This window comes from Varroa destructor, unplaced genomic scaffold, assembly GCF_002443255.2.
Source record: "Varroa destructor unplaced genomic scaffold, Vdes_3.0 BEIS01000002.1, whole genome shotgun sequence".
In the NCBI taxonomy this organism is placed as follows: domain Eukaryota; kingdom Metazoa; phylum Arthropoda; class Arachnida; order Mesostigmata; family Varroidae; genus Varroa; species Varroa destructor.
In genome coordinates, this window is record NW_019211455.1 from 41,385,452 (window position 1) to 41,399,055 (window position 13,604).

At 38.8% G+C, this 13,604-nt stretch overlaps 1 protein-coding gene and 1 long non-coding RNA gene across 2 annotated transcripts in view; both read left to right on the top strand.

Moving 5' to 3' along the window:
* Positions 1-2,982, top strand: part of LOC147757812 (uncharacterized) — a 3,637-nt gene extending 655 nt beyond the window's left edge. Inside the window, exons 2-3 of the long non-coding RNA XR_015322581.1 lie at positions 234-348; positions 2,847-2,982. This is a non-coding gene — a long non-coding RNA (uncharacterized LOC147757812). The remainder of the gene's footprint in view (positions 1-233; positions 349-2,846) is intronic.
* Positions 2,983-3,102: 120 nt separating this feature from the next.
* LOC111245340 (mite group 2 allergen Tyr p 2-like) lies at positions 3,103-9,912 on the top strand. Its single transcript, XM_022793576.2, has 4 exons — positions 3,103-3,614; positions 8,097-8,204; positions 8,541-8,722; positions 9,503-9,912. Exons 1-4 carry the CDS (start codon positions 3,530-3,532, stop codon positions 9,656-9,658), a joined length of 531 nt encoding a protein of 176 aa, XP_022649311.1. The 5' UTR covers positions 3,103-3,529; the 3' UTR covers positions 9,659-9,912.
* Positions 9,913-13,604: the final 3,692 nt, after the last annotated feature.

Genomic DNA, 13,604 nt, shown 5'->3' on the forward strand with positions numbered 1-13,604 from the left:
ATATAATTGCAGCGACCAAAGTACGATTGTCAACGTTGGTGTGTTATACCCTTCTGCAGTGAATGGACGATGCAGTACTAAAGTTTCTCATTTATGCCATCTCCATACGTCCCCTAGTAATTAGGCATTTCCATAATAAAAATTCATTTTAATTATTGTTATTTTTAGCTGAATGAGGCTTCTTAAGAAAAAATATAACAAGGCTGACTTTTGTGTTTATTTGGCTGCGTAAGCGATGAACGTTACCCAAGGCCCTCGTCAATAGATTCCACTGTGACGTCCATTGTTAAACGCTTATTTCTAACACGGTGCCTGATTAGCAGTGCGGTTATTTTTTCGTACACGCAGGTAAGTCCCTAAGCTTACAATAGATGGCTTGCTATCTGAAAGGGATTACTCGATATATTTATTTTAGCTGCCGTTCAGTCGTATCACGGGTGTTGTATGCGAACTAAAAGGAAACGAAGTGGACTTAAGCACCGTTCAACGGCGTGTTCTAACTTGACTTAGCTGATCGCATATATATATATATGTGAAGGTGCACTGATGATGCTGTCAGATATGTGTCTGCGTTATAGAGCAATCTTCATTGGTGTTAGTACCTGCGTTGTTAGAAGCAAACAAACGAATATAGTAGCCCTTTGAATACGTAAGTTATGTCTAAAAAAAAGTTTTAAGAAACACGTACGTTTTACCCGCATGAGTTAAAGATTAGACACAATTACAATCAGGTATTCGCTATTTGCTGTGCCGGCTTGCCGACATCAATTTAAAATACTGAACGTATGATATGGGTCATTTTTCAAGAAATTGTTTAGTGGCTTTATAGACTCCTGCCCATGTTGTATTTACGTTTGCCTATTTATGCAGGTATTTTTGTACATGTGTGTCATTTGCAGGGTCATAAAGAAAATTATTACTTAGCCGATTAGCTACTCAACAAAAGCGAAGAATAACTCTACCATGGTGAAAACCAGTATTGAGCATAAAAATATTTCTCAAACATAAACGTTTCTTGTAAAGGGGCCTGCACTGAAACGCATCGTACTGGTATCATTGAAGACGTTTGTGGAGCCACGAAATACAGGCTTTTTTTATGAAATTATTGCTATCCTATTCGTGAACTGATTTATTTAACTTGATAAAATAATAATATGATATCTTATTTATACAGCTGAATTAATAGATCGATCGACTTCGTTAACTTGTCGATATGAAATTATTTAGAATAGCATTCGCGTATTGACTGCCGTTTTGCCAATTCTCATGATTTTTTTTCCTCTGCGCACAACAAACTTAGAGATAAGTTTTTTCCGATATTATGTACGTCTAGAGTGCGACCGAGCCAACCAAAGGAGTACGAGTTCCTAAACCAGTTAATAAGTTAATTGTAGTTGTAACTACAATAGCATGACCGTCGCGCATCCTCCACACACTGAGCCGCAATGAAATTGTTTTAGCGGCACTATACCTCACGAGGTCCATTGTTGTCGACATGTTAACCCCGCATCGTACGCCTCATTATTTTTTGGACATCAAGGAGCGGAACAACGCTTTATGTGGAAAGAGGACTAGTCTAATAATACTAGTACTCTTTTTGTGAATCGTTCTACAGCTCGACGCTGTTCTTATCCCTCGGCTGATGCGCAGGACAAGACTAACAGGATTGTGTTTTTATATTATTTCTGCTAGGCCTGAACAAAGTGTAATTTAGTAAATGGGCGACTAAGACAGCATTGTTTTTTTATTGAGAAGGCTATTATATAAACAATTTAGCGTTTTTATACTTACAATATATTATAGATTGCCCTGGCTAACACCAAAAAGCCAACCGTATCTGTGCAAAAGCCTCGCTGACGAGTTCATCAACTATTATTAGGCCTTTACGAGCAGCACACATGGATAAAACTACGATTCTTCGAGGCTAAACAGCGTTCACACATTCTCTGCAAACCGAAGGAACTTTGTCGATATCAGCTACCGATGATCACTTCGGTCTACAACGAACTTCTCAACTTACACTACGGTTATTGATCTGTAGCACTTTTCTATACAGCTGGTTCGTTACTAGATATTAAGGACACACCTGTACAATAGCTTTCACTCGCGATGCTCTAAAAAAAAGGCGTTGATTTGACCCTGCGTACTAAACATAGGGACACTTAATAATGTGGGGTTCAGGTTCAAAGCCTGGCTTAGATACACGGTCGGGAACCAGACATTCAAACAAAGGCTTAACCCAGGACGTACCAAACGTAAGACTCGAAATATATATTATCAGAGCTCAATAATTACACGTCAAGCGTCAGTAGTGTTAATTATCAGCATCCACTATCGGATTGCTCTAATTATCGCTCATTGAAGTGAAATATATCTACCTGATACTACATGTATGCCTCGCTTAACATATCGGACGTTATGATCGCGTTATCAAGTCCTAGTTCGCGCGTATGAATTTTCTGCAGCTAATAATATCACCAAAGTATTGTTTTGAAATTGTGAAATTTGTAACTTCATCTCCGAAACTGTGTTAACATTATCGACAATAACATTACGTAACGACAGGTCTTTTTTTCGACTTTGTTTTCCCTGTAACATACTATATTATTTTCTGGACATTCCATATTATCAATCGTGTTACTACTCCGCGAAAGCCCGTCCATCCTAACCGTTCCTAAGCGCCCTCAACGTTGTGTTAGCAGTATAATCTTCTTTAAATCGTTCCGTTTCTTGCTCGGTTCTCGAGGCCCTTAATAGGCAAGAATCTATCTGTACGTTTGTCGCCCATCACTTTCTGACCGAATTGTAACTCTGTATTAAGACTCTGTTCATCTAATTCTTTTTAGATGATCGAGTGATCTCGTTGTCTTCGACCGATCGCTATTACTGTTGGTTCATCGTGAATGTATGTACGCGCCCTCGCCTCCAACGACGCCGGCTTCGATCAAGGGACTCGACTCCCCTTAATATTGTCACATAGACTCCTTTCTCTCGACTGCTTCAAGCTGCCCCCCTCTCCGTTTGGCGTATCACCAATGCTCAAGCTATCGATTTGCTTGCTCGACGCTACTAATTCACTTTCGCAGTTCGCTGAATATCCGTCTGCTCGTAGCAGAAGCAACGATAGAGAATCGATAACCGTTTCTTTTTCGCCTTTCTGTTTTTTGCCATCAATGAATCCCGTAAAGTGGACATGGCCGCGTGTCTAATCGAGGGATGACGCTGCTACCATCGCGGTCAAAAGTGTCAAAACACGACGTCGTGCGTCTGCAGCGAACAGCGAAGGGTATTGCCGCAGCGGCTTATATAGTACACGGTTACTGGTGAGCCAGGCGTTCTCTTCGCGTGTGAAAGTGACGTCCATCGTCGACAGCTCGGCCATTTGTAGATTGCTGCTGGTGCTGCTATGATTATCGTCGTTACTGAAGTTACCTGTTAAACGCCTTCATTCAATTTGACTTGAGAGAAGATCTCTGTTGTCATTAATTGAGTTAGTGTTCTTTTGACGAACAAATCATTAATTGACAAAATGCTTAGATTTGTCATGCTGGCTGCAATAGCCTCTGCGGCGTATGCCGGAGAACTCTACAAGGTCCAGAACGTACAGCAGTGCGGTAAGTAAATAAGGACTTGTTTAGATTTGGTATATATATATATATATATATATATATTAGACACGATGGGGCCTGATGAAGGCCAGTCAGTTTGTATACATGTTCGATATCATGGGCACAAAAGCTGCGTGTAACGAATATGAATTTGGCCGAAATTCCTCCAGCTAGCTTGTATAGACGATTGTTCATATAAACGACAAGCACTAACCAGCCTAATAAATAATCGAATAAGCATAAAGGTTGAAAATAAATAAGCAGCTGCGAAAAAAATGTGCCAAATTAGGGCAAAAAGGTACGTTGTTTCGCTGTGTTTGTAACCCTGTTTATTGGATGGTAATTTCGTCAACTGGGCAGACTTTCCTATCAAAACGTGCTAGCTAGACACGTTATCGCTGTGAATTATCAAGATCGATCACCGTCTAGTAAAATATTGTACACAATAAATGCCTTCGATTTTGTTCATTAATAATTAGTTTGAACAGTGAATCTAACGAAGACTATCGTGTGATGCTTTCCAGTCATCGTGGAAACCTCGCATATACTAAAGGCATCTAAAACCGAACGTAGTCCTCCATTTTTAAAGACGGCAAGCGTTCACTCAAGATCGCCCCGTACGGAGAATTGAAATAGAGATCCGAATTTGAGATTACGAGGAATTACAGCCGCGGTCATTGTAGTCAAAGATACTAGCAGAATGCGAGTTATGACCCGAAACACTTATGATTATTTATATGAGGAACAAGCCTACAAGTTGACTGAGATTGGTCTCTCGAATAAAAATATGAGTACCTTGAAGCTTTTTGATGCCGACCAAAAAATAGTGTCGCTAGCGGGGTATATCAAATTATGAGATTGATATCTCTCGAAAGCACAGTTGTGTCAATAAGACACATTTTGCGAACAGCGAAACGCAAGCTCGTAATCATAGAGGTCATTGGCTGGTCATTAACCTGATGAAACGCAAGTATATCCTATACCTGAAAGGTCGAAGGTTTCATCAGATAAAGAGTTAGGCGAAGATACAGTGGATTTCGTTGATTTTTCGTTTGTTCCTAGATGAACTTTGATCCAGAGATAACGAACTGGTGGTGAGGGGTTTCGGTGTTTCTTTTTCACTATTAGTATCTATTGTTATTAAACTGATTATTAAGTTAAATTATGCGTTTTTTTTTAAAGAAGGACCAATGATAATCTGCATTTGAATTTTTAACCACTTCAGCGTGACTGTCTCTGTAGGAAATTCCTACAAGAAATCTAACACGACGAAAATCAGAGCATAGGACAAGCAACAACATTACTAAACACAGTTACATTAGCAGATATCCTTCGTCATGGAACTTGCACGCATTAGTGAACGCCAAACAGGATCATACTGGGCAACGTCTTCTAAACCATTAGCGACCGCAAAGCCACTTTTGGACCTGCTTAATGTAAGGCACTTTTCGCAAACAAAACGGCGCTAATTCGATGTCCTACAAAAGGAAAACCAGTAAAGGATAAAGAAAGAAATTCTCGTGGTCTAAGAAAGTTGAGTCCTAGCTGCGGAATCGGCAGCATGCTGGTACGATATCTAGTGAGATTTGTCTTGATAGACACCGCCGTGTTATAGAATAATTTGCGTACTATTCGATAAACCACCACAGTGGCCCTACAGTGATGACGCAGATCGAAAAACGTTATTTCCAGAGACGTCCCACAAATGCCCGGGTCGAGATCATTCGTCTTGTTGATAATCTATAGCGTTGGGTAGGCGACCGAAAAGGCCGATAAGATTAGCGAATGAGTAGCACTTAAACGGTGTTCTGAGAGTGGTATCATTTAGCGTCATGTAAAAAGTTCGATATCGACTAGCGGGGAATTAGCCATAGTGTCAGAGTGACTCTATTATGCTTAGCGGAAACAGTCGATGAACACCTTTTGGAACTGGAATATAATATGAGCCGTAATCTATATAGTTAGCAAAGGGACAAAATATAGGAGGAGTTTCTGCTTGGCCAGCTTCTGCTATGGAGTACTTTACGGCTTTCCGGTTATTTCTGCAATAAACAAGGACGGAGAGGACTGACAAGCCAAAAGCAAGCACGAAATTCATTGATGTTATCCCAGAGGCCTCCTGACTAAATTGCTGCTTATTATTATCATCACGATGATCGATGATTGTTGCTTCGATACATCTGCTTGTTGCACTGCGAAACGGAGCTAACTGACTACGCATGAGAAATGCAAAAATTCAGATTGGCCTTTTGAAGGTCTCCAGCTCCAGCAGAAGACACAGCAGAAGAAAGTTAACGTAAAATAATTAGATAGTAGCTGAAACAGTAACCAAATTTCTTATAAATAAACGATCTGCAGTTACTTCCGTTCGAATTCTAAGGGGATCACGTCTATGTAATTGAAAATTGATTATGTTACTGTTATAAATTAGGGAAACTCAGCGTTTGAGAAGTGTTGTTGCTTTGCCTTTTACTATAAACAACTAATAAATATAAATTTTCATTATAAGCTACACTTGAATGAGCAGAACGCCATGCTAGATCGGAGCATTTTCTGCCTTTGCGCTTTCACGGACCTAGCCCCCTCTAAAGAATCGGCCAAACATAAACGAAGAGACCACAAGCCCATGCGGGTATTTCTTATAGCTAGGTTTAACTTAGGAATTTACAATTTGGCAGTCGAAAATTAGTTGTGTAGGCTATATCATCGCCAATTACGTAATCATCTCGTATGACACCGGTGTGTCACCGATATCTTAGCGGAGGATAAAATTCCAGTTAACAGAAAGTTCATTTGCAAGCACCAATACCAAAATCGATATCTCATTATCTCAAGTATAGAGGTTTCCGCAGAGTACTGGTCGAAACGTTTGCGAGGGCCGTCTGGAGTCTAGGTTCCAAACAGAGCCCGGTTGGTTTTGTGAGGAAAGGACCCTCTGTCTCAAACAGCAATAGTCAACATAACTAGATGTTAAGCTCTTACATTAGAAACAGAATGATGTGAAACGAGTGCGCTCGCAATTGCGACCCAGCTGACACTTACTTATGGTCGGTGGGTATGGGGTGAATAATAATTCCACCATAAAGCCCAGAACATTTGCTAATGACCATCACATTATTTTGGAGCACAACAGTGCGCTGTACCGTAATGGTAAATTTGTTCCGAACAGTGCCACACATTAAAGTGGGTCGAATTGAACAAATGATTTTGATACTATCCGTTTAGTTACTTATTTTTGTAGGCGAAAGGTAGCGAGTGTGCCTAAATAGTTTCCTGCGTGTTGTCAGGCTTACAAAATGCATAATGTACAAGATACCCGAATCAACCCCTTAAAGCTTTGTGAGCGACAGGTGCAACACGGCTGCTGCGTACCTGTCTAGAGGTTTGGCTAAAAACGATTTTTTGCTTCATTCGTTACTCAAAAATCCGATCATTATCCACTGCGGATAATTCACGTTGTTTTATATCTGTCATTAAAATGAAATTAGTCTGTGTCCTAACTGATTCTATGGAAAACCACCTGCTGCCAATGCTGGAGGCGCTTTTTACATTTTTTAGCGAAACCAAACAGAGGACCCAATCAAAAACCGTACCAGTTGCAGTTATTATTATTATTATAGGACCTTAGCCAACCAACTTATCGTAGTAACAAATGATTACCATGGTTAGTTATAATGAAGGTCATTTGCTTTGTTGAGTATCGTCGAGTATTACTCGTTGCTTCTGTGACCTGTACACTATACAAATTCGTGTTAGCTCTCAAAGCTGATAAGCAACGTATACGACTGGATGAAACGAACGGATTGACCATGCATTGGCCGCGTCCCTCTAGGGCACCGATCTTCCATTTCAATTACATTTTGTCAAGTAATAATAAGATTCCTTCAATAGAATTTCTGTTTTTTTTTCCGATAATAGTTCTATTCGTCTTTCGCTTTACTCAAGCGTTCATTTAAGGAAGTAGGAAAATAGATTACAGGTACTTACGTGCAATGAAAAGTACATAATATTTTTCCTCGTTGTCGTATGTCAGTATTTCGACCGCTACCTGACAAAACTATTTGCGAGTGAATAATCATTATTATGTTAACATTTAACTTATTTTTTATTTAAATAAGAAAAATAAAAACAAATAAATAAATAGATTATATATTTAAAAAAAAGTTATATTTTTTTTTATTTATTTACATATGAGAATAGTTAGCAGGAAATACTACTATTTACATTATATTCTAACTAATCATGCATTCAGACGCTAAGTAACGCGAGCTCTATGTGGTTTTTTTCCCAATTTTGCTACTTAGAAAGTGAATGGCGTTTCGACAACACCTCATTTTTAATATTAATCATTACGAGTCACATAGCTAGCATAACGTGTTCGTTAGTATTTGTTCACATGATGCGATCTCAGCTTTTACTCAGAGAGTAAATGTTTTTTTAATATATATATTATTGTTATTATTGATGCGTTGCTATTATGCCCACTAGATGGTTTATCGACAATCAAGTCTGTTGAAGTAGAAAACTGTACAAAAGAGGACCTCTGTGAGTTGATCCGGGGACACAATCATCTCCTAAGAGTCACTTATGTTCCACGTAAGTAAAAGTTTACAGGCTTTGTAGATATCCATACTATTGAAGTTTATTCGGTCGTTTCTAATTTGAAGTGAAATAACTTATGTTTACATAACATGTATCAGATATATCATATATACTCAGAGTCATGTTTGCGCGGTCATTTACTACGATATTAACACATTCGTTTACCGGGTAAATGTTTTAATGATTTAATAATAAATTTAGCTTTTACGATGTGGGTAAAATACACATTAAAAAAAAAAAAAATTTGAAATCTAACATGTTGAATTGTGGCGCGCATCAGCGTCTAGTTGCATAAGCTAACACCTTGTATACGTTGTTATCTTATAACAGCACGAAGCGCCCAAGTGGTTAAGGTGCTAATCACTGGATTCGTTGGCGAAGCAGAGTTACCCTTCCCAGGATTTAAGCGTTATGTGTGCAAAACCCCTGGCAATGAAAACTTCTGTCCGCAGACAGCCGGCCAAGAGTACACCACCACAATGGTTCTACCAATTCTCAGCGTGTTCCCAAATGTATGTCAGTATAGAAATGAAAGCAGACCGTGATATATCATAGACAGCAGGGTTAAAGGAAAATAATAAAAACATATCTGCAGAACATTTGGAAATTAAGGATTTTTGAGGAATTATTTGGGCGAGTGCGTAAACTAGATAATTGTTTGCTTCGTTTTTCGTATTACTGAAATTTGTCAAGGGCAGTATCAGGCTAAAGTGACCAACAGCTTTTTTTTTTTTTATTTTTTCGCGTCTATTTTCAGTTAGTGCATGCTCAACATTACCTAGTATTATCATTATTCTTAGGACAAATTCGTCCTTCACGTCGTGATGATCGTACAAACAAATGTGAATCATAAAGGCGTTAAACAGACCTGTTTCTGTTCTCTGTCGAAACGACACAGATTTGTTCTTGGTATCATTTCATATTTAGTTCTAGGTGATTCCTGGATTTATTTATCCGCCCAAAAAGACCTTGCTGTATTTACAGGTTCTGTGTCGTATCGACATAAGTTCTGTTGTTATATCTTACCATTATGTTTATCGTGTCTACATACGCTTCATTTGTCTCATACGTTTGAAAAGTTTTGCGCTATTTTTACAGATTATGCCATAAGGACAAACTCCGTCTCTGTATCTTCCCGTTAATATTTCTACATTCGTGTTATTTATTTATCCATCCAAAAAATTTTGCCATATTAACAGATTCTGTGGCACAAGATCAATTCGGTTTACATATTTCCGTCGTTATTACGTTCTGGTGTTTCTTATACTAAAAAAATCTTGCTGTACTTACAGATTGAGACTACGGCCTTCGTCCGCTTCATCGACGATGACGCGAAGTCCGAGGCCGAAGAAAAGCTAGGTTGCTTCTCGATGAAGATTAGACTTATCGATGACCCTAACGCCTCAACGGAACCAGCCAACGTAGACAATCAAGAGGATGACGAATAGGCGATTGGGTCGACAAATTTAATTTTCTAAGAAAAATTCTTTGATTAAATCTTTCGGATATATTTTATGTACTTATCTCGGCCTGACGCAGGCCGTGAGTATAGAAGAGCAACGTACAAAAATCTGTTACTGTAATATGCATTAACTATACAAAAGCATGCATGAATCTGTACGAATGATAACGTGGCAATGCTTCTTTTCATCATTTCCGAATAAAAAGTATCAACTGCTGGTAGCAAAAATAATACTTCTAATATATGCATATTAAATATTCCTGCAGTGGAAATGAAGTGTTAACAACTACTAACTTCATAACTATATTTGTATCTAACTTTATAGAAATATATTTCTTTAATTATATAGAATACGTTATTTAATTGTTAACTATCTCAGCACAATTTATAATAATCTCTTTACCGCAACCCCTCGTAAGCGGTAAAGAGATTATTATAAATCTAATGTATTTTTTTAATGAATTTTTCCTGTCAACAGTTAAGCAAATTCAAAATGATTGAACAAAGCTTATAACACCTTCTGATTCCAATAAGATTTTGATTATTTTATGTAATCGGACTCAGGTCGGTAAACTTTATATATTATTGATGATCGATTTATAAAAAGTAGCAACGCTCATCTCATTCAACGCAGTTTATCATAGCAGGTTAGCAATTTAAAGAGCGTGAACTGTCATTAAACGACGAATCTATCATAACATGCTGAGTTTTGACTAATAAATATAAACGGTACCTGTTACAGCTTATGCCTATGATTAACGAAAGTAAGGAAAAAAGAAAGGCTTTGCTCACCACTAAAAAAGATGTACGGTTCCACGTATAAAGGTACCGCTTGAAATCGTTTCAGCTGCCACAATATAGACGACACTTGAAGGTTAGCCTGTCACCAGGTGCCGCGGTCTTGTGCCGTATCTCGCAGGTTTTACCAAGGGCTCCAGCGTCAAACTTCAATCGAGAATACTCTCCTTCTCCAACCTTTCTGAACGCAGGGCCCCTGGAGGTAGACCGACGGAGGCAGCCAAATTCCAGCGGACTGCCCACCGTAGATCGCCACCGTAGACGCATAAAATTTTTCCTACATTATGAATGCTCATTCTCCATGTTCGCTCCCAATCGCTCCAATGTAAATGTGACCCCCATCTCTTGGTGCTCATTGTAGTCGCGTTTCATTCCACTAACAAATGCGAAACTTCGATTATCAGGTCAGCGATCGGTTGTAGTAGTCCTCAACTAACTTAAAATCCTTTTTAAAATGCTTTTCAACTTTAACTTAAAGCATATTAATCGTATATTATTTTCAATCTATTAGAAGTGTGGTTCAGCTGTTTTCAGCTGTTTCCTTGGCCGAGGTAAATCGTGACGTACATTAGAGCAGTATAATTGCCGACCTGGTGTGTTTTTGAGGACGAAGGTCTCTCTGAAACAAATGTTTGGTTTGCTCGATGCCGATTAACTCTGCTTCGGTATGCTTCGGTACTAGGTCGCAAATGCAGAAAGCGGAAACGTACGTAAAGGGCAAGTGGAAGACACTGATTTAACGGCTTTTGTTCCGGGTGATTTCAATTTGCGTGGGTAAACGAATCAAAATTTGCCTTTCTATTAGATCTGCAATAGAGTAAATATTAAGCCATTTCAGCATCAGTAGCAGACTATCTGAACTTATTACTAGGTCTCCAAAGCTAACAAATTCAGTCTGATAAGTTAATTTTATCTGATCATATAGCGATTAGATTTAATAAGAAAAAAAGATCGATAAAATAAATCCCCACGAACGAAGATATTTCCATTTCGGCGACTCCTGGGGGCTATGGGGTCCACATTCGATGGAAGCGAGACTTAGCGCGCGTTAATAGCACGCATATTGTGTTCGTGGAATACAGCAGAGCCTTATATCGTTCTGCTCAGCGACGTATCCGCAAAGACCCCATAAATTTCGAAGCACGGCCCGAACGTTTCGGTATTTGTGCTAAACAATGCAAAACGACCGACTCAACATGTTTGAGTCTTGAGGTGAAAGTCTTTCTGCACAGTCTGCAGGCTAGGACTGCTGTAAAACAGCGTCCTTTAGATGAACAGCACCTTTCAAGACTACTGCCTTTTTGAACTATGCAACTAGATGTACTGAAAGCAATGAAGATGCTGTTGCACTAATCGTTCACGGAAAACGTGTGGTTTTCTTCAATACTGTTTCCTCCGTCGGTTCGGACGCGTCTCCCCTAGTCCTAGATATAGATCATATAGCCCTAGGTTCGTGTAACGCTTGATGCATTGAAGTCGATGGGGTACGATCCTGCCTCTAGAAACGCTGCGTCTCGCCTGATCGTTTATAACGGTCCCATATGCAGTCGAGCTTATTAAAATGTTCACATCAGGATGCCGTAGTCCTAGGCCTATTCAATGTATTATTAATTACGCTTGTGCTTGAAGAAAGCGAGAAAGCTTGCATAAACTAAGCGCTCACAGCTTTGCTTCTTGTTCGATAAAATCACTGTAAACCACTTGCAAAGTTTTTCAATCATGCGTAATAACTGAGATCCACGGATAGAACCTAGTATACAGAAGGACGACCCATATTGAGGAACAAAATGCAATGGTAAATGTGTATTTTACTATGTATACTCCCGATTTTTAATGCTTTCAATAGAGTGAATTAAACTATTTCGGTCAAAAAAAACAACTCGCTCGAGCTACCGCTTAATGAGACAACTGCAGCGTGGAACATTTCGAATTAATTCTGCTTTTCGTAAGCTACATACAATTCAAGAGTTTCCAAAGGTAATCGTGCTAGCTGCATTTCGTTATTAATCTGAGCTAAGTTCGGCAAAATCTATAGTAGCAAATGTCTGAAGGTAACTTGAAATCCTGTGTGTCTCTCTGTTAAATCAAAATGGCAAAATGTTACTAATTATAGTCTGAATGATATAGAGGTTTCGTTTAAGCAGTGTGCGCTAACATGAGCGCTCGCTACTGATCTCTGGTATAGTTTGTACCTCTTTATGTTTTATTTCTCGTAATAATAGTAACACTTATTAGCCTGAAGTATAAGTAGAAATTGAATCGAAGATAGACGAAGGCCATACGTGTAACAGCTTAGGCGAGCCCCGCGCTGTCATTATACAGAAAAAGTGTGTTACTTTGGTGTAAAATCAAATCTAGTACATTTCTGTAACTGAAGTAATCGCTTGAGACCATTAGAGAAGAGCTATTCAATCATTTGTTTATCTTCTTGCGAATAACCCCGCTTACTGACAGCATCCTAAACAATCATCACATATGTATATGTATGCAGTTTCGTAGGTTTGGTCTTGGTTTACCGGAGCAAATCGGCGCTCGTTTGATACCGTTTCCAGCAGGTTTGACTGATCGATTTACAGTCATCGGCATCGTTTCAGATAAAAATCTCATCGTAAAAACGAATAGAGAGGGTTATTTACGAGCGTATTCTGAAAAAGCAAACGACGGAACCTCTGAATTTCGCAGAATGGTTATTTCATTCAAATTTTTAGAAAACATGGAATATACTAAACGGCCGTTAGTGAGGGCAAACGCTGTGAAACTTACGCATAATGGGCGCGTCTTGTTTGCCGCCATACACCATACCCTGCCACTCATTAGAGCTCATTCCTTAGGAGTTGCTTAGAAAATGAACTAAATTTCATTTACGAAGATTAGCAATGATAATAAAGTATATAAGTATTTCTCAGCTTAGTAACTTGTTAGCTAGTAACTTAGCTACAATAGCCTACCTTTAAATCAAATTAATTTTTATTCAATGCTGGCCGACTCAACGCTCGATTATTATCGATACATTATGCAGTTGTTAGTGGAGGATATATTCTGACAAAATTAGTTTCTAATTAAATTTTTCAAATCTTTCCTGAGAAATATTCAAAGTATAAAACAAAAAGTGGCCCAAAACTCAGGCCAGCGAG